The sequence below is a fragment of the Phocoena phocoena genome, chromosome 21, assembly GCF_963924675.1.
Source record: "Phocoena phocoena chromosome 21, mPhoPho1.1, whole genome shotgun sequence".
In the NCBI taxonomy this organism is placed as follows: Eukaryota; Metazoa; Chordata; class Mammalia; order Artiodactyla; family Phocoenidae; genus Phocoena; species Phocoena phocoena.
The window spans coordinates 23570742-23596073 of NC_089239.1; the positions used below are offsets into that span (position 1 = coordinate 23570742).

General features: G+C 47.7%; 1 protein-coding gene across 1 annotated transcript in view; it reads left to right on the forward strand.

Moving 5' to 3' along the window:
• Window positions 1-24617, forward strand: part of IRF2 (interferon regulatory factor 2) — an 85070-nt gene extending 60453 nt beyond the window's left edge. Inside the window, exons 6-9 of the mRNA XM_065899877.1 lie at window positions 2623-2740; window positions 13835-13999; window positions 21839-21885; window positions 23162-24617. Of these exons, the coding sequence (XP_065755949.1) occupies window positions 2623-2740; window positions 13835-13999; window positions 21839-21885; window positions 23162-23470 (639 nt within the window). The 3' untranslated portion in view covers window positions 23471-24617. The remainder of the gene's footprint in view (window positions 1-2622; window positions 2741-13834; window positions 14000-21838; window positions 21886-23161) is intronic.
• The last annotated feature ends 715 nt before the right edge of the window (window positions 24618-25332 follow it).

The window sequence follows — 25332 nt, forward strand, 5'->3', positions numbered from 1 at the left end:
ATTTCAGTATACAATCTGCTATATTGTCCTTCTAAAACCAGTGAGAAGGTTTGCACTGAAGACTTGGAGATCGGCAGGTTATTTTGGAAGTGGGGATGGGAGGAGGTAAAACAACGTTCAGAGTAGTCCAACTCAGTCTCCATTGGTAGAGTATTCTGTTTCGTTGCAGGAGTGCAAGAGGCAAGGTGGGGATCTGGGGAGTAGAACAATGTTGAAAATAGTTCAGTCTCAATCTCCATTGGCATTAGTACAGGATCCAAGGGTTTATTAAGACAGAAGCTACTGGAATTGGACCATGTTGCCTGACCAAAGATGTGAGTTCAGTTCCTGTATCTCCTCAGAGTAAAAGCAGTGTGGTCTTGGAAAACTAATTTCATCTATGAGTCATAGTTTTCTCAAGTGTAGTGTGATAGAAGTATCACTTGCCACTAATTACACTGTAGATCATGTGAAACTCTTTTGAAGTCTCCAACTGAGAAATCAGAATAATTTAGGTTTTTAAATATATGCAAGTCTGACTCCCTCATTACCTTTATAAGAAGCCTAGAAGCAGAATGAGTGAATAATAACTTGGCAACAAAAGAAACCCACGAAAACGAGCAGTTCTTTACATAATTCCTTAAAACGTTCTTAGTTCCTTTTGGGGAATTGAAGAGGTGGAAGGGAGAGAAGATGACACGTGGGGCATGATGGGGGGTGGGGTGGGAAGGGGGCCATTGAGGAAGCCAGGGAGAAGGATGCCATCAGAAAGGTGGAGAAACAGATTTTGTTGCCAAGGATGGAGAGTACAGGCCTTCCTGTTGGATGTCAGAGTGTGGGGTTGAGGGAAAGAGACTTGCGCAAAGGTCACTGGATTTGGGATAGTAGCGTCTTATCGGTGACCTTAGATAATAGGTGCCAGGTGCATATTTATCTCATTTAATCTTCCCATTATCCCTATGACGTGGGTCCTGTTACTGTCCTCAGTTTACAGCTGTCCGCAGCATCCTAAGAGATCACTAAAGAGGCTAAAGTCCTATAACTAGAGGAAGACTTGGGCCCCAGGCTCACGTGACTCCAAAGCCAGGCTATCTCACCACCCCAGCCCCAGGAGCTGGGAGCTTGATTCCACAAGTGGAGTGGCAGCCAGACTGCAGGCTTCATGGTGGTGCAGTGAGGAGGTGATGCTGGGAAGGCAGGTGCACAGTCAGGAGTTTGCCTCTAAAGGAAGAGAAAAGTGGTGACTCAAGTCACAGGCAAGGGAGTTTCTTCCCAGAAAGGATAAACTCTTCGGAATTTGTCAAAGAGATGCTGCAGGAGAAAGGGATAAACATTCTGTCCAGTGGGGCTGTCCTGGGCCCTTCCTGGATTCAACCTTTGGTACATCTGGTCAACCCTGCCGTGTGTGATTTTTGTTTGTTTATTTTTTTGAGAACTGAGCTATACAGTGAGGTGATGTCTTTGAAGCCGTGGTTATCATGGCGGGAATTTGCCAGGTGGGATTGGGAGGGAGGGTGTAATTTCCCCCTCCTTCCCTAAGATTTGCTCAGGGGGTGGGGTTCATCATTGGTTCCAAGCAGCACATAAATTGATAAGAACACCCAGCATGCCTTGCAGCATCCACTCTAAATTTTTCAGAGCACAGTCATATCCACCTCACATGATCTCCTGCTCCTGTCTTCTATTCTTTCCGCCTCTCCAGTTTGGTCTCCCCAGGAGTTGTCACGTGTGGCTTTTTTTGTCTGATTCTGTTGCTGTCATAGACGCCAGTGTAACCTCCCCTTGAGGAGAAGCTCTCTCATCAAAACGCTGAAAGTCAGTGTGTACTCCAGCGCTGGCTCTCCCAGAGCTGTTGGCGCGTTCAGAGGTTGGAGGGCTCTGGTGCACTTGGATAAAGCAGAATTGAGAGCCAAGCTTAGGAAGAGGAGTTTGCTCTCCTAGTTTCATTAATATGAATGTGTAGCCTCTTGGGCTTGCATGGGCATTCGGAAGGCATGCCTGCGGAGCCATGGGTGTGGGCTGTTTCACTGGACTCCACGGGGTGACGGAGGCTTTGGCTATGAGTCTGGCCCGTGTGACCGGCCACCTGCCCCCGACCCTGGGGCAGGATGCTCAAGTGGCCAGAATCCAGAGCAAACCCTATCCAAGAAGAATTCATCCACCACGTCCTCTGGATTTCGTCCTTGGGCTGATAGTTGAGGCAGAGCTTTTCCTCCGAAGTTATAAAAGAGGTGGCAAGATTCCTCCCTTAGAGAGAAAGCCAGGAGCTGAGTCTTACACGCACCCCTCCCTCAGAGAAGGATGAGTCGGGATCTCAGCAGCAAGGTGCTTTGCCTAGGCAGTAACACAGCTCCGCTTAACCCCAGGGCTGCCTTGTGCAGGGATAAGCATTTCAGGAGGGCAAGCCGGGTGCACGGATACCGTCTCCTCCAAGGAAAAGGAAAGAAAGGGAACCCTTGGCGAGACACTCTACGCAGAAATGTGCTTCTTAAGCTCCAGGCTGATTTAAAACACGTAGGGACTGCGTTTGGGAGACGAACGTGACCTTGGCATTAAAGAAAGTGGACGGAGGGTAGAATTTAAGCTAAGCACAGGGAGGGAAAAGGAAGTGTTCTCAATTCTTTTTTCTTTTCTTCTTCCTAGCAAGAACCAGTTGAGTCATCTTTGGGGCTTAGTAATGGAGTAAGTGATCTTTCTCCTGAGTATGCGGCCCTGACTTCAGCTATAAAACATGAAGTGGATAGTACGGTGAACATCATAGGTAAACTGTTTTGACATCTCATTTTTTTATACGCACGAGTAGCTCCCTGGGGTCGAGAATTTGTAAAACGTGATTTGAAATAACGTAGTCAGCGGGAGGAGGTCTTGGAACCATCTCAAAATGCAAGTTCAGGCCCCCAGATTTCAGGACTGAAGACTAATAAAGGCCTTTGAGGATCAGGTAAAGGAACTGAGGCAGATCCGCCTCAAAAAAATATGCAGATGAGATGGGGATGCTCCCCCCAGCGGCTAAGGATTAGCGGTTCTCAATCGTTCAATAATTGGTCACGTGGACAAAAGTGTTATTTCTTTAACTTGGGAACAAGGAGGGGGGAGACTGTCCCTATGAGTCCTCTCAGCATCTGCTCCAAGACGGGCCTGCCACAGAGGTGGTGCTCATCTCACAGACGGGGAAACAGAGGCACGTGGCCAGAGGGCATCCTGTGATCCCACAAAGAGTGTTGAGTGCCTTCTGTATACCAGACGTAGCGCTGTGAGCCAGAAACAGGTTGGGGAGCAAGGCGGGCCCAATCCCTAGTTTCATGGAAGAAGACACATAATAAACAAATAAAAACTGCACGTAACAACAGCATTACCGTGTGTGATAGATGTGCCAGAGGAAGAGTGGAGAGATGAGATGACACCAGTGGCTGAGGACCTGCAGTGTGGGTCCCGATGCAGGAACACGCTTGAAGGACTAGAGGGAAGGCCGGTGCTCGTGGGGAGGGCGTGTGAGGTCCCTCAGAAGGGAGGCGGGGCGGGCTTATGGGGACCTTCGAAGACCCTGGGAAGGAGGTTGGGTTTTATCCCCAGACTGCTGGAGGGTGTGGGGTTTTTTGTTTTCTTTTTTTTTTTTTAAGTTTTAAAAAATTGAAGTATAGCAGATAGTAAAGTACCCAAATGTTTTCCATACACACACCATGGAAACACCACCCCTGGAGGCTTTTAGGCAGGTGGGTGACAAGTGTGAATTATATCTCAATGAAGTCCCGCTGGGATGCTGCCAAGCACGGATGGTAGGGACTCTTTGCAAGCGTGGAAGAGGCCCAGACTTGACCTTGTATTCTGACTCCAGCCCTGGAATCCAGAACCTCGGTTTCTTTGCCCGCAATACCTTTTGGTTCATTACATTTTGTTCCATTTTGTAAACAATTAGGGCTTCTGATGCCGGTAAGAACAGGAAAAATCCTGTTCCAAGAGCAGCCCTCACATCTGAGGACCTTCATTTGTGGGTTCTCAGCTGAGTAGGGACAGGAGGCCGCAGCCTCCTCTCCTTCCCCTGGGCTTTGGAGTTTGGAAGTAGAATCACATGTGCAGGGTCTCCAGCAGCGTGGAGCGTGAAGAAAGAATGAAGCCTGGGTTGAGACGCAGCACGTGCTGTATCTCATGTCAGGATGGCCATGGCTTCCTCGCAGGGCTCACGTCTGAATGGGGCACTTTTGCCTAGAGACAGATGGCCCTACAGTCATTTTGAGCCGAGCGGACTCTCCGAGAGTATCTTTCTCACTTCCCCTCTGGAGTGAGGCCACTTGCCTGACCGGAAGCCCAGCTCTCCTCCCTCCTGGGCCGTTTTTTCCACGGCTGAGGGCTGCTTCCCCAGCACCTGGGTTTTTATCATCCCTTTCTCAGCAGGCTGTCCTCAGAAAGCCTCTGCCCACTGAGCCCTTTTTAAAAAGGAAGATAGTTGCCGATCTCCCAGGCGCGCTTTCTTAAGATTCAGCTTATTTCGAGGCAGCTGGCTGGCTTTTAGAGCTCCCCTTCATTAAGGAGGTGAACTCAGCCTCAGATAAAATGCCAAACAAAAGCCAGAATTGGACCAGTTTTCTTTACCTTTTTTTTTTTTTAACATTTTGGTTGAGCCTTCGGTAGGTAAATTCTCTGCCAGGTCGATTGTTCATTGCCCTTATGGTATGATTGGGGCTACATGGTGTTGGTACTAATTTAATGAGTCATTATCCTGGGGCAAAGACAAAGGCCAGGTTTGGTTAGAGAATCACCTACTGGATTAAATGATTCTCTTCCTAACAATAAAATCATAATGGATGGCAGTAAAATGAGTTTGAATATCTCTTTCTAATTAGTCAGTGACCCTTGTGAAGGTATGTAACGATAGATGAAGTGGATCTATGCAAGTATTTTAAAGGAGTGGGTAATTTGTGATTATTACTAACAGTAGCCCTAGCTCGGATTTTAAACCCTTCGCAGAGCTTTGTCTACACTCTCCCAAGTGACCAGTAATTAGCCATCCCAGCCTCTGCGATGTGTGGACCGAGATGAGAAGTACAGGGGTTCTGATTCCAAGGCCACTGTGGCATTTGAGAGATTCTCTTTCGGGCTCTCTTTACTTTTTAAAAAATGCTTTATTTAAAAACGAAACCATTTCTTACTTTCCATTCATTTGTCTCTAAACCCAGAGTTCCGGCCAGTTTTGTATCCAGGCACCAAGATGAAAACCTCAAGATGTTTTCATTCTACTCTTATAAGCCCATGTTTATAAGATTAAAAATGGGAGCTGAAACGAGTCCTTACTACAAGAGCATTTTTCTTGTTGTCAGTAGGCTCTGTCACTAGGGAAATAGATTGAAAATCAATATCTTAATCCCTTGGAGGCCAGCCACCCAGTACACTTCTATTCTGGAGGAGGGGTGCTGTTTGGTAAGTGAATCCAGTAAGGGTGTAAAGCACGAAATGTCCTTTACCCTGACAGATGAACTCCTGCTGGATTGCTGCTGTGTTTTACTTTTATTTCTACGGCAAATCATGGCAGGAAAACACACACACACACACACACACACACGCACGAGTGTGCACACGCCCATGGTCAATGGGCAGTGTCCTGGTCTTGCCTTCTTGTCCAGAACAGCTGAATGTACGTCCAGATTTAGCAGGCTGTGCGCTTCAAGCAGGAGGGCAGCATCTCACTGCTTAAACCAGGTCTTTTCACGTTTCATCTCTCCCTCCTGTTTAAATGCACAGGTCAGCACCTCCAAAGATCTTCCCTGCTATCCCTTTAAGGGGAGGGAGAAAAAGACTCATTTTTATTTTTACTTTTCTTTCACATTGAATTATTTTGTGTGTGCGGCAACTTCTGTTTTTAGGAAGCGGAAGAAGCCAGCAAACATGTTGGATTGTTCTGATAATACCCTGCTGGCCTCTTGCCCAGGTCAGCAGGGCCTCTGCTGAGCAGTATTGAAATCACCTCCAGGCCAGTGTGAGAAGTTAGCAGGTGCGGACATTCTTTCTCCCTGGCCTAGGCGGGGCTTCATAACCCCATTGTTTCTTGATAAAAGGTAACTCCACCCTTCAAGAAAGCAAAGATTGCTGTGAAATGAGGGAGGCTATTCATGACCCTGAAGTAAATCAAGCTGGCCTTAGGTGACTAGACATAGACAATTAGGAAATAATGTAATTTGAATTCTGTCGATTTTGGTGGCCCAAAATGCACCTTCTAGGATGTACCTTTTTCTAGTAGTTACTTCCAAATTTGACCAACTTTATCTAAAGTAAACCTTAAGTAGCTTTTTTTAAGCCAAGCTTAGAAACTTGAATATCGACAGGAGCAGAACAACAACAAAAAAGTTAAAAAAAAAAAAAAGGAGCAAAACAGATTCACAACTAAGAGACCAAACTTAGGGTACCCCCAGGGCCTCACGGTCATAACTCAAGCCTGGCAGCCTCTGGTACCAGAATTCATAGTGACTTGAGGATGGCCAAAGGTGATGCCAGGCTGTAGAACTGTCTTCAACTTTTCCAGATCCTTTGTTCCCTGTTTTGTTTGTTTGCTTTTGTTTTTTGCCATTTTCTCTGGTGCTTAAGATATGAAAAATTCCATCTACAAGATAAAAAGTAGATTTGGGGTGGTTGTTTAGGTGGAAGGCACCCCTCTTGAGAAGGAGCGAGTGAAGGCTTTCCATGCTGGTTCATCCCTCAGGAGCGGGGTCCAGCGACAAGGCATCCAGTTTTCTCAGGACCCCTAGAAAACTCTTAGCAACAGGAGAGTCCATGTGAGGTGTGAACCCAGATCTCACAGTAAACCCAGACACAACCGATAATACATCTTGTTTTTCTTCGGTGAACTGGACCTTGGAGAAGCCAAGGTCACAGAGGTGACGCTGCATGGGATGTGCCCTCGGTCACCACGTGCACCGGCAACCCTGGGCAGTGGACATGGAGGTTTTTTCAACCTTTAAGGGGTTTTTATTTACCCAAGAAAGCTGCCAACTTTTTACGAGGCTGTATATATTTTTCCGCCTTGACACCTCCACCTTATTTATAATTAACTATCGAATCCTGTCTTCCCCTGTCCTATTCCTCAAATCTGTCCCCTTTCTATTTCAGATGCGACTCCCAGTCACCTTCGTGCTTGCCTCAGCTCTGCTTCCATGCTGCCCCTTCTCCAGACACAGTCATTTGTTTAAAAATGCCAGTCTTACCATGTCACCTTTGCCCCCAAAGCCCCCAGGACAAAGACCCGCATGTCCCCAGTGTCCTGGTGACCTGGCCCCTGTCCACTTCTTTTATACCTGTTTTTGAAGTCGAATTACTCTGAACAGTTGGACTTCCATGTGCCTATCCAGCGAGAAAGAGAGGTTTGGGTTGTGGGTTTTGTTACTGTGGGGTAGACGCTATAGCTCTGTCAACCCAGCAGAGTAAGGAAGGGGCGTTCGGCGGGTCCGTCGGGAGGGGTACGCTGCCAACCCATGAGGTCTTAGGCAGGTATCTGCTACCAGACCATTGACCCTTGAGACACGGTGATGAACTCAACTGAGATTTTACTAGAACATATTATTTGCCCCCCTTTATAGCAGAGCAGCATGTGATGATGTTTCCTCGTGTACCACACCCTGCACCCATGTCGACCTGTCACTGTTGAGGCAGGCTGGCCCCTTCTCTGAAAGTACTAACCCCGTAGAGACTTGTGTCTCCCACCATCGCCCTTGGATGCCTAAAGCGAATCATGGCCAGAGTTTATTTTAAAAAAGAAAACAGAAAGAGCACCAGATTAGAAGTTAAAAGACTGGGGTTCTAGACCTAGTTCTGCAGGGTTTTATTTATCACGTGATCCTAGGCAAACTCCCTCACCTCTCTGAGACTCAATTTCCTCGTTATCTAAAGTGGAAACGAGGGGACTTCCCTGGCGGTCCAGTGGTTGAGACTTCGCCTTCCAATGCAGGGGGTGCAGTTTCAGTCCCTGGTCAGGGAGCTAGGATCCCGCGTGCCTCGCGGCCAAGGGACCAAGGCGTAGAGCAGAAGCAGTGTGGTCACAAATTCATTAAAGATTTTGAAAATGGTCCACATCAAAACAAAATCTGTAAAAAAAAAAATTAAATACAGTGGAAATGATAAAAACTGATCCCACCTACCTCACAGGATTGCTGTGAGGACCAAATGAGTGTAACAGAAAACTCACTGTGTGGTTAGAAGGTGGTAAAATTAATATTATGATTGTGGTATTATCAAATCATATTAAAATATATTTGATTAAGAGACATTGCCCCTGTCTGTGCTGCGTCAACAGGGCTGGTATTCACAGTTTAAATTCTCAAAGTTTCAGATCAGGGCGAGAAGAAATTTCTCTCCATGGCAGCATGCAGATGGCCGGCTTTTATAGGCTTTTATCTTGACCCTGCAGCTGCCTGAGTGACCTTGGCAATTTACCCAACCTCCCTGGGTTTCAGCTGCAAAGTGATAGGACCAACCCACCTTCACAGAACTTTCCGGTTCCTAATAGCCTACTTTTAAGAGCTTTCTCTGAGGCTTGGGGGCAAGTACTTTCGCAGGTGGAGCCCTGCGTTGTCAACAATTGTTAATAAGGTAAGAATGACCTTTTAAGGAATCTAACCGGTTCATCAGTAACCAGCCATGAATAATATTGTTGTAAGTCTCAGCACCGAGGTCCAGATAAAATTACATGCCTGTGGGGGACTCTTCCTGATGCGCTGTCCTTCATAATCTGGAGAAGCTTAGTGGATTTCTAGTTCCCTAACCGTTCAGGAATTTCCTTGGCACCCAATATAGAACTGTTGAAAAGCAATTTCACTATTGGTTATGAGCCCAGAGTCTTATTAAGGTGAGATTTGAAAGGTTTTATCCTAAGAGGGGCTTAGAAAGCCCAGGGAAACTCAGTTTGAACTTCCTTAACTCTTTCTTTCAGGGAGACGGTGCTGTTGAGAGGGAAAGCTGAATTTGCCTCCGGAGGCTGCCACTTTCCCGCTGTCTGACCTTGAATTAGTCCTTGAACTCTTCGTTAGTTATTTAACTCTCCACGATGCTTTTCCTCCTGTCTAAAATGGGGTGATAACTGTGTCTTCCCCGTGGAGTTGTGAGGTCTGGCAGGTGATAGGTCAAGGTGGGAAAGACAAAGTTCGGGGCCCAGGAAATGCTAGGTTTTGTTATTATGGGTTATCAGTCATGAGGCTCTAGCACCTAGAGGGCTCCCACTTCTGACCTTATGTGCTGTAGCAGTTTGCTAAGCTTGCTATTCTTGTGACTTTTCATTTGTTAGGAGTCAGTGGCACTGTCTGTGTTGTCCCTTAGGGCAAAGTTTGGTGGTTCAGGGGAAATCAGCTCTCATCTATCTCCATAGCTGGATAAAGAGAGAGCGATGGATTAGGGCTGGTGCGTAAAGCCCTTCCAGAGAGCATCTCACATGTTGGGATTTCCCAGCTTCTCTCTTGGACTTGCGACTTACGAGTTCAGAAGTTTCTAAAGCGCCCTCAGTCGTGCTCAGACGGAGAGCAGCGGTCGTCCTGTCCCAGGCACAAAGCCACGTACTCCTAGGGCAATGTCTGGCCTTAGAGATCATGTAATATTAACTGGGTATCCAGATGTAGCCCAGAAAACTAAAACTTATTTTTCTATCCTGGTCACCAGCATTTGGGATACACTTAAAATTTGAACAGAGATGCTCATCTACTTTTTGTCTTAAGGCATGTATGTTAAGTGAAATACCGTAAAACTAACCCCCTTTAGGTGTGCAGGTCTATGATTTTTGACAGACGTCCTCAGTGGTGTGACTACCACTACAGTTAAGACATAGGACATTTTCCTCACCCGCAAAAGTTTCCTCTCCCTCCTTCCAGCCCCTGGCGGCTATGGCCTACTGTGTCTTTGTCCCTTCACCTGGGTTTTAAAAAGCCCGCTTGCCAGGAGTCTGGAAATTTTCTAGAAAACGTTTGTCATTCCATTTGGTATTTACAAGCGGTCCTGAACTCCTGCAGGCCTCTGGCTGCAGTCTGGGAGCCCTTCTCTGTTTATTCATCTCTTTACTCAGCAAAGATTCACTGAGCTGCTCTCCGGTACAAGCCGTGAACGTGTGCTGTGACTTGAGACAAAAAGTTCTAACGCAGGGTCTCAACTCTCTCGGGAGCCACAGTGTGGCTGGGAGACAGCACGTACTTATAAAGAGTTAAATAAAGGGCCGCTGCATTAACTGGGCACGCGAGGCCGAAAGTGAAGGCACGTCACAAGGTCGCGTCATGCTGTCGTTTTGGCCAAGCCATGGGGACAGCAAGCGAGGGGCCCGCAGGAAAGAGAGGGCAGTCTGTTCTGGGGGGTCAGGAAAAGGCCCCCCGAAAGCAGAGGCATCTGACTCCTGCCTGCCACTCACCCTCCCCTTCCGCCCACCGCGCTGCCGCCTCACCGAAGCCTTTGATTTCCTGTAACTGGAAAAAAAATATCCCACTTCCTGAACTTTCATCACGGGCCCTCCGCCCTCCCCGCTTTTCCTTTTCACTACTGTCCTCAGTTTATTCTCTAGATCATTGTGTGCTGGCCTCCAGCCCTACTGGACTTCTTACAAACCAGATCCTGGACTAGATTACACTTCCTCTACCCTTCCTACCTGACAACAGTGCCTTGTACAAAGAGGATGCTCAGGAAATCTCTGTTAGTTGAATGGCTGAGTTGGGACTTATGGGGGAAAACACTGAGGGAGAGAATTCCTGGTCAGAACAAAAGGACGTAATTAGGAAGATGCTTGAATGGCTGCCATAGTTTATACTCCCAGGAATGACAGTGCAAGGGAGAAATGAATTTTGGAGGATTGGAAGTTAAAGGGGCCTTGATTTAAATCAAATCTGTATAAGATCTTCATTTTCTTAGTATGTAAGGTATCAGTTTTATCCACCCCCTCATCAAACACACACACACACACACACACACACACACACACACACACGTCCTGTTTGGTTTCTATCTCCACCCACCAATTTGGGAAAGGACAGGACCCATCTTGTTTTCCTGCCGTCTTATTTTACTTGGGAGAGGAGGCAGAAGAAACTTGAGAGAGGTCAGTGTCAGCGCTCAGTCTGTGTCTGGTGAGCTGCATAATTGATGCTCTCAGGCTCAAGTAGTATAGTCCAAAGGATAAAATAAGAATTTGGGAGTCTGCCTGCCATATTTAGCCTGCCTTCCTTTTCTTTAATTTTATCCCCTCCAGGAAAACCCACGCGGCATCCAGTTTCCCTTCCATTCTGTATGCTGTGGCTTTGTGGAGTCTTTTATCACATCCCCAAATCTCCTTTCCCAGCCTCTTCGGTGCTTTTCTTTTCTTTGCTAGAAAATCCATGAATTCTCACTGCCTTCTAAAACCTTACCTGAGTAGAAATCAGGTAATGTTCTCCCTACCTTACTGCTAGTCACTTCATCACCCCCCTTCAAGCAGTTAAAACAGAAACCCACGTATAAACAGAAATACTTGAGTAATCAAAATATTATACTTTGAGCAGTGAAAACAGGAACTGGCCCATGATGCTAACTTCTCAAGGAGACTGGAATGTGGCCGCCTTCCCGCCTAATCTGAACATTTTACAGGTGGCCGGGGACGTAGAGCACAGCCCATAATCCACGCTGTGTGACTTTGGACAAGCTACTGTACTTCTCTGTGCCTGACACTCTTCATTTATAACAGGATAATGATGCTTTCCCTGTCATTCCCATGTGTTGAAATGTTAAAATAACTTATACAGGCATGAGTAAAACATTGATTATGAGGGCAAAGTGCTTTGAGAGAGGCCCTTGGGAAAACATTGTTGGTCCCATTTGTTTATGGGTGCCAGTTTTCAGGGATATTCCATCCAATCAATTGTCAACAGAAGTATAAGGTCAGCTCTGTTTGAAAGTAAGACAGGGCATTAGGGGCATTCAAATTAAAACCACGATGAGGTATCACCACACATCTATCAGAATGACTAAAGTCAAAAAGTAGTGACAGGGCTTCCCTGGTGGCGCAGTGGTCGAGAGTCCGCCTGCTGATGCAGGGGACACGGGTTCGTTTCCCGGTCTGGGAAGATCCCACATGCCGCGGAGCGGCTGGGCCCGTGAGCCATGGCCGCTGAGCCTGCGCGTCCAGAGCCTATGCTCCGCGACGGGAGAGGCCACAACGGTGAGAGGCCCGCATACAGCAAAAAAAAAAAAAAGAAGTAGTGACAACACCAAAAGCTGGCTAAAATGTGCATAAATTAGCTTGTCCATACATTGCCGGTAGGAACGTAATATGGTATAGCCACTCTGGATATTAGTTTAGCAGTTTCTTGTAAAACTAAACATATAATTACCATGTGTTCCAGCCATTGCACTCTTGGGCATTTGTCCCAGAGAAATGGAAACTTATGTTCAGATAAAACCTGTGCGTGAATGTTCATAGCAGCCTTATCCGTGATAGCCGAAGAATGGAAAGGAACCTACAATTCCTTCGGTGGGTGAATTGAGTTGGGTTCCTCCAGTTGAAGGAACCTACAGTTCCTACTGATACACCCAAACACTTGGATGAATCTCCAGGGAATTCTGCTGAGTGAAAACAGCCCATCTCAAAAGGTTACTGTGTGAGTCCATTTGTGAAGCATCCTTGAAATGACAAAAATTATAGAAATGGAAAACAGATGAGTGGTTGTCAGGGGTTGGAGACAAGGGGAGAAGGCTGAAGGAAGGTGGATACAGTCGCAGAAGACGCTTGTGATGATGAGACTGTTTGGTGTTTTGACTGCGGAGGTGGGTACGTGAAACCACGCACGTGATGAAATCGCACAGAGCTAAGTACACACACACGAAGGAGTACAAGTGAAACGGAGGAGATCTGAACAAGATGCGTCGATGGTCAAATGTCAGTATCCTGATACTGTATGATAGTTTTGCACATGGGTAAAGGGCACGTGGGATCTGTGTATTATTTCTTACAACTGCACGTGATCTCGGACTGAAAAGTTTAATTAAAAAACAGTTGCGTCAGGATTTCAGAGGCAGGGTGGTCACAATTCATATTATCAGCGTTTTGAGGAGTTGATGCTCCGAAGGTGTGTTAGAAAATTGGGAAAGCGTTCTTTTCCATTGTTTTGATATGACATCCATTGTCTGCAGAGGAGGAGGCGGGCTGGGAGTATGAATGGATCATCCCACAGCTAGAAATGGCACAATAGGGTGGATTTTGGTGGTCCTCCCTCATTTTTTTTTTTTTTGCTGTACGCGGGCCTCTCACTGCTGTGGCCTCTCCCGTTACGGAGCACAGGCTCCGGACGCGCAGGCTCAGCGGCCATGGCTCACGGGCCCAGCCGCTCCGCGGCACATGGGATCCTCCCGGACCAGGGCACGGACCCGTGTCCCCTGCATTGGCAGGTGGACTCTCAACCACTGCGCCACCAGGGAAGCCCCTTCCCTCATTATTAAGGTTTGATGATGTCTCTTTGGACCCCAGGACCCAGAAACTAGCACAGCAGCTGCCTTTAGAGCGAGAGCAGAGAACAGAAATGGGTCAGGTTCAAAGCACTGTTTATCTCTCTGGCCCTGGGGCTAGGTCTGGATGCAGCTCTCGTCCTGCAGCCTTGGCTGTGGCCGGGTTGAGTTTGGGATGTTGCCAAGCGTAAGCACCATTGGCAGGCACACTGGAAATAGCCCTGGCGAGCCAGGTTATTGGCAAGTTGCTTCTCCAGGGACGTTAACCCAAAGCTAAGGCTTGTTCTTGTTTCATGGCAGATGACATTTGGTGACCAGGAATCTGACTCTTGGCCTCTCTGTGGGGGAGGTTTCCTTTCTCGAGAGTGTGTGCTAGGATTGTGAAGGCAGGTGATGTTGGTGCATGATGGCTGTCTTTTCTTTGAAGTCGTAGGACAGTCACATCTGGACAGCAACATTGAGGATCAAGAGATTGTCACTAATCCACCAGACATCTGCCAAGTTGTGGAAGTGACCACTGAGAGTGATGAACAGGCGGTCAGCATGAGCGAGCTCTACCCCCTGCAGATCTCCCCCGTGTCTTCCTACGCAGGTAAGGCGGGGGCGGGGCGGGGGTCAGAAACTCTGGAACTGAGCAAGGAACCAGGGAGGGCGGTCCTTTAGTCTAGGGTCACTCACTGGTTTCACCAACATAGCAGAGAACCTCTCCTGTGTCCTAAGGATTATTCTGTCTGGAACTAGTCTTGCTTTAATGTCCTCAACCAACATCTTCTAGGATATTTTTGTTCTCAATTCGAAGACCCAGTCACAGCATTTCACTTGATCACCCGTAACATGTTCACGCATGACTAACGAATAAGAAGATTTCTCTGGGGAAGTAGTTCATCTGAGTCCATTTTATTTGCGCAAGTTATCAGAAATTCGGAAGGATGTTTTTAATGGAATCTGAGTTTGAGCCAGCTGGATAGGACCTTAGGGATCACCTCTTCCGGTTCCTTCGTTGGAATAGAAGGGATTCCTTCAGGCCACACGGCTAGTAAGTGTTTGGGTCAGGACTCAAACTCAACCTTCAGACCCCAAGTTCCATTCTGTCGTTTACCAAGTTTACTTGTCACTTCCACGTATTTTCCTCTTCTTTTTCAATTTCATACAGCTTCTAGCTGGGCCAGGGACTGAGCCCACTGCAGATTCCCCAGGGAATGGCCACAGAATGGCAGGAATTGGCCCCGACAGTCACAGGGTTAGCAGCGGGTTCAGTGGGTTCTTCCATCCTTATGGGATAAAGTGGCGGCTCCTTTTTCCCACCAACATTACATCCCCTTATACACTCCTTCTCATGGTCTCCACTTAACTTTTGGTGACTCAGTTATAATTCTGAAATATAAGTTCTGAGTCAGGGTTATTGCTTGCAGATATTACAAATAAAAAGCAGAGGCCCTATCATGGGTAACCAGAGTCGCTCAAATAAATAGTTCAGGAATTCTTCCCAGTGTCCTTTATGTGTTGCCAAATAGCGTGTCCTTCAGTCAGGACGCCACCGCAGTGAGCGGCACAGAGTCCGGGTTAGAATTAGGTTGATTCAAATGACAAGTTGTCTGTGAATTATCCGCCCCTAAATTAACCTCATACTTCCTGAACCCCAACTTTCTTTCATTTTAACTTATTTTTTTCAACTGTGGTAAAATACCCACAGCATAACATTTACCACTTTTAGCCATTTTCGGTACACATTGCAGCAGCATTAAGTGACCTAACATCGTTGTGCAACTAGCACCACCCTCCGTCTCCAGAACTTTCTCATCTCGCACAACTGAAGCTCTGTGCCCATTATACAATAACTCCCCCTCCCCATCCCCCAGCCCCTTGGCCAACCCCCTTTTACTTTCCGTCTCTCTGAATTTGGCTACTCTAGGTACCTCGTATAAGCGGAATCCTACAACATTAGTTTGTTTGTGACGGGCATATTTCACTTCGCAGAATGTCCTCGAGGTCCTGACTTTCTTTCGTGCTGGGAACATAAAAGGAAAGTGAGAACGAACCTTGGCTACAAGAAGCCTATGATCTTGTCAGACAGGATAAGCTTGTCATCAGTTATTTATTCATGAAACATATTTTGAACTCCTGCGTGTGCCAGTCCCTCTTGCATATCTGCCAGTCCTCGTAATAATTACTATTTGTTGCATGTTTGTTGTACCCAGGGTACTATGCTAAGTGCTTGAAATCGATTGGCTTGTTTAATTATCATGAGAATAACGCCGTCAGCCTGGGTACTGTCATTATTCTCTCTTTAAAAGTTAGGTATTGGGGGCTTCCCTGGTGGTGCAGTGGTTGAGAGTTCGCCTGCCGATGCAGGGAACACGGGTTCGTGCCCCGGTCCGGGAAGATCCCACATGCTGCGGAGCGGCTGGGCCCGTGAGCCATGGCCGCTAAGCCTGCGCGTCCGGAGCCTGTGCTCCGCAGTGGGAGAGGCCACAACAGTGAGAGGCCCGCGTACCGCCAAAAAAAAAAAAAAAAAAAAGCTAGGTATCGGGCTTCCCTGGTGGTGCAGTGATTAAGAATCCGCCTGCCCAAGCAGGGGACACGGGTTCGAGCCCTGGTCCAGGAAGATCCCACATGCCGCGGAGCAACTAAGCCTGTACGCCACAACTACTGAGCCTGCGCTCTAGAGCCCGCGAGCCACAACTACTGAAGCCCGTGTGCCACAACTACTGAAGCTTGCGCGCCTAGAGCCTGTGCTCTGCAACAAGAGAAGCCATCGCAATGAGAAGCCTGTGCCCCACAACAAAGAGTAGCCCCCGCTCGCTGCAACTAGAGAAAGCCCGCATGCAGCAGCAAAGACCCAATGCAGCCAAAAATTAAATAAATGAATAAATGTATTTTTTAAAAAATGTTAGGTATCTGAGGTCAGTGGGGTGAAGCAGCGTGTCCAGAAACAGACAACCCGTAGCACAGTCAGACCCATACGTGGCTGATGCCAAAGGCCTGCTCTTAGCCCTTTGACTGCACTGCTGCCCTGGAGGACCGTGTGGGGCTCTGCCATTCAGAACAGTCCACCTCCCAGAATCTCAAGGACCAGCCAAAGGAGGCAGAGCAGAATGTTTATGCCCTAATTTTACAGTTGAGATAACTGAAACTTGAAACACTAAGCCACTGTGCTTACATTTCACTGACAAGGGCTGGAAATGTGTGACTTTCCTCTATATCATGCTGCTGCAGGCATTATTACACCCCAAGTGTTTTTTTTTTGTTTTGTTTTGTTTTTTACCCCAAGTGTTTTTGTTTTTTTTTTTTCTTAAGGGCTTGGAGCTTTAGAATAGACTTTTCTATTTATCTATTGAGTTAGACTTTTCTGAAGTCTTCTTGGGGATTCTGGAAAGGCGTCTTCTTGCTGTTCTGCCAGCACTGGCATTTTGCTTTAGCAGAAGAGTCCCAAGAACAGCTGATTCATGCAGAGAGAAATGAAAATCTCATTACCCTTTTCAGGACATTTGCAAGATTCGAAAAGAAGGATTTTGGTGCCAGGCTTGCGGGCAGTGCGGGTTTGGTTGGAGCCTGATGTCTCAGCCTGGCCTTTAGTTCTTTCGATTGTTTTCACTGTCTGAATTTTCTAGAACCCTGTGGAGGGAAGCTTCCTGGATAGAGTCAAGACAAGTCATCGCTGCTACTTTTCTAGAGCCTATGACACATAAGAAACTTATCTGTTACTGACCATGGGTAGCTAAAATCTTTCAGTCAGGGATCCCATAGCTTGCTACTAGGAAAGGCAGCTCTTTGGTGGTATTCACTTTCTAACTTTACGTTCCCCACGAGAATAGGCTGTTTGCCTGTTTCTCATGACAGGGTCCCTTTGTGTAGACTACTGAACTGAATTGCAGCCTCCTCAAACCACTTCATTCACTTAGAAACCGGTATTTGGAAGCGGTTGTTGGCTATTTTTCCCTCCTACTGATCATTGAAATATAACCCCAGTAGTATTACAAAAACCACATTCATTTTTGCAAGTCTGTCGTCTCCATGGTCTAAATATTACGGTGAAGCAAGAAAAGGGACAGTTCCTTTGAGTGCACGTACTTGCATTGGATTGTTTTAAGACAACATGAAATTCTAGTTGGATTCATAAAACTATGTCCTGGGGAGGGATGTCCCAAAGCCCAACCTCGGGAAACTCTAGAGACGAGTCATTTTTATTTTTAAAGATCTACCGCAAAGTGGCCTGTTGCCTGCTGTGTGGCACCAGGATTTTATTAGGTTGTGGGTGGTTTAGTGAAAGAAAGCCACAGTGGTATTTTGGGGAAGGCTGGACGAGAGTATGGAGAAGAAAGTATAAGACGAAGGATTGATTGGTGACAACTGAGAGAAGGGAGATTTCCTCCTGACCAGTGACCAGCGGGAAAGACTTTGGGTCCTTCTGGAAACCGTAGCAGGCTTGCATTTTGTTGGATGCAGCAAAGATAGAAGTGCTGTCAGAGGACTCTGATTTGAACCTCTTCATTGAGCCTTCTAGGGAAAGTAATTAAGGAAATGATTGAGGGAAAGGAATCGTTGTCAATCTTATTAATAAAACTTGTTGAACAAGAGCCTTCCAGAAAACGTACCAAGATGTCGTAGTGCAAAAAGGCTGTGACAGAAGACGTCTCCCTCCCCGTCATGTTCCTGAGATGGTCTGACGATTAAAAAACGGCTAAGTGGAGTGTGAGCCTGAGACTAGCATCACTGTAAAACTGCAACTCTGGAAGAAGCATCTTTGGGGTCATCTAATCCTAACCTCTTCCTTCCCTCTCACCCCAGTCGCTTTCCGGGAAACGGAGACCAGAAAGATGAAGCAAACTGCTTAGGTACCTGTTATTACTCTGTAAACACTTGCAACTTACTCAGACCGTGCTCGGGAAGCAACTCCAAAAATTTTTTTTAAAATTCCATTCTACTCAAAGCAAATACAAATCCAAAGTAATCAGAAGGAAAAATGAAACAACTAATGTTGCTGTGTCGGTGGTAACATAGATCTGGAAGCAGGAGCTGCCATGAATTCATTTGTTCTATAAGAACCGATCTTGAAAATGGCAATGATGGAGTAAAACCAAGAAAACAGAGGAAAATGGGCATGAGTGTCCCCAACAGAGCACCCTGAGCCAGTGACCCAGGGGTGGCCACGAGCACCACTGTTACTCTAGAGAGAAGGGTTTGGGGTCCTCAGGCTAGAGCTTCAAGCATCTCTGCTCCTAGGCTGAAGGCACTCAAGGCCATTCTCTTTTTTTTGTTTTTTGGTTTTTTTTTGCGGTACGCAGGCCTCTCACTGCTGTGGCCTCTCCCGTTGCGGAGCACAGGCTCCGGACGCAGGCTCAGCGGCCATGGCTCACGGGCCCAGCCGCTCTGCGGCATGTGGGATCCTCCCGGAACGGGACACGAACCCGTGTCCCCTGCATCGGCAGGTGGACTCTCAACCACTGCGCCACCAGGGAAGCCCCTCAAGGCCATTCTTTTAAACGATGAAAATGAGAACTCCCAGTTTGCTTATATGGAGAGTTTTCAAAACTACTTCAGAGGCAGTTGATCTTCCTTTAGAAACGGTGCTCTTCAGCCACCGTTTGTGTCAGCTGAAAACAGAAGTTCAGAGCATGTGAACTTGTCTTGTCTCCGACTATCTCCCTGAAGTTGAAAACTGGGTGCTTACAGGCGATTAGCATTCTGATTCTGTTCATGGTTCGTGCCAGGCCTTACCAAGGAGTCTTCCCCAGGGTCTGCCTTCCCACCCCTCCCACAACTGTCACTCGGGCTGTGGAATCCCAGAACCTTGGTCTAACCTGCTCGTTTTTGCCTATTTCCAGCGCCCAGAGCAAGCCTGGTGGCACCTTGTTTTTATGTGAAGGGGAGAGGAACAGAAGATGATGGTGTTTATGGAGGGTGATTAGGCGTGAGGGGGCCTAGACCTACAGGAAGGGAAGAGAAACCTTGGCTCCGGAGCTCTAAGAAAGCTAACCATAAAAATGGAAAGGGGATCTTGAAGTTTCACCAGAGGCTGGAGCAGCAGGAGAGCTTCAGCGCCCGGGGCCCTGGAATCAGAAGCTTGCTTTGTTTTCCCTCCTCTGTGCTGACTCAGTCCACGACGACTTTGGCTGGTTTCTCAACATCTCTGTTCCGCATTTTTCTTGGGAGTGGCTGCGCTGATTGCTGCCTCCTCAGGGTCCTGGGCTAGCCTGAAGGTTGAGTGGAGGGGCATTTTCCCTTGCTCTTGTGTATAATTTGCTTTTGTGTGGAAACCTCTCTTGTGCCCGGCGTTGCTGGTTTGCCCTGACAGCTAGGGTTGGGCCTTCTCGGGGCTTCTGCTGCCCCTGATGGGGATGCTTCGGGAAGTCGGCTCAGTCTGAGGAGTGGACGGGCCCGTCTTCTAGTTGCTGGGGGTTAGGTTTATCGGCAATCGCTTGTGCCCAGGTGAAGTCACTGGAGAACGGTGGCCGAGAAACGTGCATAGAGACCCCAGGGTGGGCCCCGTGTAGTAACTTTCAGTTTCTTTGTTCGAGGAATGAATCTGTGCCCCAGTTTGTCCGTTTGTTCCTTAGCCTTTAATTCATGGAGGGCCTGGTCTGGGCCTGGTGCCCTGGGTCGTCAGAAGGACTCTATCTGGGCTGGGAGCCACCTGGCCACAGCTGTGCCACCAGCAAGGCGTGAGGCTGGAGGCCAGTCCCTCTGTAGGTTTGGGATGGAAGGGGTAGAAGGCACAAGAACACATAAGGCCTTCTGCACAATCAAGGGGTGACAGGACCTGCTCCCTGACTTAGAAACTGAACAAGACCTGCGTGCAGAGCACCGGCCCACAGGCCCCAAAAACGTTCACTAATACAGCTTCCCTTCAGGCCATGTCTGCGAAGTGAAGGACCCAGACTCAGGGCTCTCTAAGGGTCCGTGTATTTTGGAAGTTCCACCCACTGTGTTTCATTTTCTCAATGCTGTGAACCCTGAAAAACGGCACACCATCAATTCTGTACTTAAATCAATTAACATTTTTCTACTTAAAAAAAAAATTAGTTTGCTTTAAAAAAAAAATCAAAATTTTTTTTTACTTAAAAGAATCTTGTATTCTGTGTACAGGTGATGTGTAATCGCTAGCTCTTGAGTGTGACCCTGTCACCCTAGCGTGTGGTGCAGATCCCCTGTTGAATGAGGCTCAGGACAAAGGCGCACCCACGTTTACTGGGTGTGGGCTGCGTTCCAGGCCCCGTACTAGGCCTTTCCCTTACTCATCACGTAATCCTCTTTGGAAGGTGTTTATACTCCCATTTTACAGATGGGGAAAGTGTGCCTCAGTGAAGTTAAGTAACTTGCTCTGTGTCTCACAGGCGGCAGGATGAATCAGGATGGTAAGTGAGTTAGTTATCTATTGCTGCGTGACCCTATAACCACAAACTTAGTGCCTTAAAACAACACACACTTATTATCCCACAGTTTCTGAGGGTCGGGGGAGCAGACATGGCTTGGCTGGGTCCTCTGCTCAGGGCATTCTCTGCACAGACCAGCAGCTGAGGTCTGGTCCAGGGCTGCTGTCTCATTTGAGGATGGGATCGGGGAGGATCTGCTCCCAGGCTCACAGGGTTTGGGGCAGAATGTAGTTCCTGGCAGGTTGTCAAACTGAGGGCCTCAGTTTCTTGCTGGCTGTTGGCTGGAAGCGGTCCTTAGTTGTCTATCATGTGAGCCTCCCCGCCATGGCTGCTGGCTTCCTCAAAGCCAGCAAGGGAGATGGTCTCCTCATTAGACAGGTTGCAGGGTTACATAACGTAATCACGTGCATCCCATCGCCTCCACTGTGTTCTGTTGGTTCAAAGCAAGTCACAGGCCCCGCCTGCCCTCCAGAGCAGGGAACCCCACAAGAGGGTAAACGCTTGGCAGCTGAGCCACCCTAGAATCTGTACACCCACAGTAACCCAGGGGGAAGGTGCCACTTTATTAACCCAGGATATAAGTACAGAAGGGCCGTGAGGGAAAGGAGGGATCTGAGGAGAATGGGGCTCATCTGGGGAGGCTGGGCTGGGACTTAAATGAACCAAATGCCGTGAATGGGAAAAGACCAGTGAGCGGCTTGTGATGGTACAGCTATGAGGAAAGGGCCTGACGTGGAGCCAGCAGAGGGCCGGGGGGCAGGGCGGGCAGAACGCGGATGGGCAGCCCGGGGGCCCAGCACCCCGTCCTGGGAAGAGAGGCCATGAATAAGCATAGCCTGGCCCTGGGCAAACGAGCCACCCTTCATCTCTAAACTGCTCCCTGGCATCTCCCAGGCACACGCGTTTGACCTGACACAAGGGGACAGAGGTTATGAGTTTAGTGATGCATTTCTCTTTTGAAGAAAGACGTGCTGATGTATTGTTTTAAACACTGCCTGGGCCTCGAAACAGTTTGAGTGGCAGGAATGATGGGCCTGTGTTTTTCTCTCTGTGAACAGAAAGCGAAACTACCGATAGTGTGCCCAGTGATGAAGAGAGCTCGGAGGTAAGCATGGTGGCACCGGGGCAAAGCCTTCCCAACTGGCACGTTGGTTTCCCCGCTGCTGGTGAAGTTTCTTTTCTTTTGAGCCTGAGTTTCACTTTTGGATTTTTTTTTTTTTTTTGGTGATGGTGGTAAAATATACGTCACGTAAAATTTACAGTGATTTTGACTTACAAAATGAAGCTTTGGGAAGTAAATGGGAGGGAAGGGGGTAAGATGTTACTGTGAGAAAGGAGGCTATGACGGCAGGAAAAGGCCAAGGAACACTGATATGCTTACCACCGTAAACATCCTAATTCACGAGCAGAAATAGAAGGTCCAAGTGGCCCAAGGCAATGATGAGAAGTCAGGGTCAGAAAGTGCTGAGCAAAAGTAGCTCCCCAGATCCCGGGAGTGTCCCCCCCCCAGCCCGCCCTGTGATCCCTGCCCACGGGCCAGGTATGTGTTCAGTCCGGATTCCAAGTGGCTTTGCTTCTGATCTCTCTCCTCTTGGCTAGGCTCAGACAATGGCAGGAAATGGCTGGAACTGTGAGGGGAAGCATTCCTGCGAAGCCTGCTTTGTGTCTGTGTTTGAGTGAGACAGACAGACAGACAGAGACTGACTACTGGTTGTCTGAATTAGTAATTTCCCAATCTACCAAATACTTTAAAGTATAGTCCAGGAATTCTGAAAAGACAGTGGGTGTAGATGCACACATACGTTCGGAACCTGTTTCTTGAAGGTCAGAATTCTAGCTCCTTCTCTGAATGACGCCACCCTTGAAGCCAGCTATTTGCATGCACTCTGGAGCTCTAAGCTGTACCCGTTTGAAAGCAATCCAGGGGCGTTCCCTGTCTTTTATTGGGTTCCTCGCTTCCGGCACTCTGAAAATGCAGCTTGACTCAAAGATCAGATCGGGCCATCTGTGAGGACTTAGTCGCCGTGACACACCAGCCATCCTGGCCCAAAGCTACCTAACCATGAGGCCGGGCAGCTGGAGTAGAGGGGAACCAGAAACCAAGTTGCTGCCTTGTTTTCCTGCCTTCATAGAACAGCCTTGGCTAGATTTCTGGGAGGTAGCCAATGAGCATGGATTAGAAAGGGAAGAGAAACTGTGCTTGGGGCATGCATGGCTGGGAATGGATTTCAGTTCAGGGGTGTGGAGTCGCTAAGGTTCTTGTTTATTCCACGCCTCTTAAGAAATTCAGACACCAACACATGGGAAGAGTGGCACATTGTTTAAAAAGCCATTCAAGAGAAGGCAAAGGAAATGTATATCATGATTATTTTCTTTGAAAGGGCCGACCACACTGGCGGAAGAGGAACATTGAAGGCAAACAGTACCTCAGCAACATGGGGACACGAAGCACGTACCTGCTACCCAGCATGGCGACCTTCGTCACTTCCAACAAGCCCGACCTCCAGGTCACCATCAAAGAGGAGAGCTGTCCCGTGCCTTACAACAGCTCCTGGCCCCCGTTCCCAGACCTCCCCCTCGCCCCCTCCGTGACCCCAGCGCCCAGCAGCAGCCGGCCAGACCGGGAGACCCGGGCCAGCGTCATCAAGAAGACCTCCGACATCACCCAGGCCCGCGTCAAGAGCTGTTAAGCCTTCGACTTCCCCTGGTGGTTGTTGGGATTTCTTGGCTTTGTTTTATTGTTTGTTTGTATTATATTTTTCTTTCTGACACCTGTTTTAGACGAATCTTAAGGGAAAAAGCCTTGACAATAGAACTTTGATTGCTGTGTCCAACTCCAGTACTGGAGCTTCTTTTTAACTCAGGACTCCAGCCCCTTGGTAGACGCATATCTCTAGAGCCTGCTGGATCTCCCAGGGCTGCTCCCTCAAGTTCAAGGACGTCATAGGACCAACACCCACACGGGCAGTGAGGTGCTGCATTGCCTGCGGTCAAGGCCAGCATGGTGGAACGGATGCCTCTGAATGGAGGAGAAAATGTGAACTAGCTGGAAATTTTTATTCTTGTGAATATGTACATAGGGCAGTACTAGCGACGTTGCAGTCTGCTTCTGCACCTTATCTTAAAGCACTTACAGATAGACCTTCTCGTGACCCTGCTCTGTTTCATAGCACAGTCAGCACCCCTCTTCCCTCCTCCCCTCCTCCCTTCCCCCCTTCCCATCTCCTCCTCTTGCTTTGCAGCCCCTCCCCTCGTTTGCCTCCCCTTCATCCCACCCCCTCCCCTCACTCCCCTCCCCGGCCCTCCTATCCCCTTCATTTTCTTTCCTCCTTTTCCTGCCCTCAAAGGCTGTGTTCCACATCCCTGAGGAGGAGAAGAAAATGAACTTCTCCACAGATGTCCCATTTTAAAAGACTGCTTTAAAAAACAAAACAAAAAAAAAAGAAAAGAAAAAAGAAAATCTTTCTAATCTGCTATGCTTGAATGCCACGCGGTACAAAGGAAAACTATCATGGAGAGATTATGCAAATTCCCAGATTTGAAGAGAAAAATACTCTAATTCTAACCAGAGCAAGCTTTTTTATTTTTTATACCGGGGAATATTTTATTCAAGGTAAAATTCTAAAGAAAATATAATTGTTTTTTATCTTTTCTACAGCAAATTTATAATTTTAAGATTCCTTTTCTTGTTTATCGGCAGTTGTTATTACATCCTTGTGGCACATTTTTTTTTTTTTTAATTTTGTAAAGGTGAAAAAGCTTTTATGAGCTCATGTAGCAATCAAATTATCCTGTGGATTGATAATAAATGAATATGATATATAGTTAAATTTTTAATGGGCATCACGCCTGGCTTTGTGTGTGTGTCCCTTAGAGCACAGTCATGGGATTGGACTGGTGCGATATCGTTTCTTCTGGTGGACCAGAACTTTCCCCCTTTCGACCCTGGAGGTTTCTGTTGTGAGATGGCTTCCTCTGTTAGGCACTCGCCCGGGGCTGGACGTTGTGCTGCGTGTCTTACATGATGATTCCACTTGTTCACTCATCCAGGTTGTGCACGGGATAGAGATTTATCTCTGTTTCACAGGGAGGAGATGGAGACTTAAAAGGAAAATGCCTTTACTCAAGGTCACATAGGTAGTCATAATCCAAGGCTGGTGTGTCTCTGGAGGAGTGTTTTTTCCCCTTTCCACTACTCTCTACTGTCAGCAAATTCCACCCACTTCTGTGTTTATGTCACATACCGGGCTCACAGATAAGATGTTTTTGAGAACAGGAAACATTTGTTGGGTTCCTCGTCAAAGTCAGTCTTCTTTCTGAGACCTAGGCCCTGCCCTCAGAACTTAAGGCGTGTCTTTTCTAGTGACAGATGTGAATTCCACACCCCAGACTCCTGCCACCACCCAGTCTCTGACCTTGGGAAAGAAGGCCGCGGCGCTCACCCCTCATGCTTCCACGATGTCCAAATAATCAGCCTACGAAGACTTAGCCGCCCCCCTACTACCTCTGGGGGCTTATGGAGGAGATTGCTAGGTTAATATTTGAAAAGGTT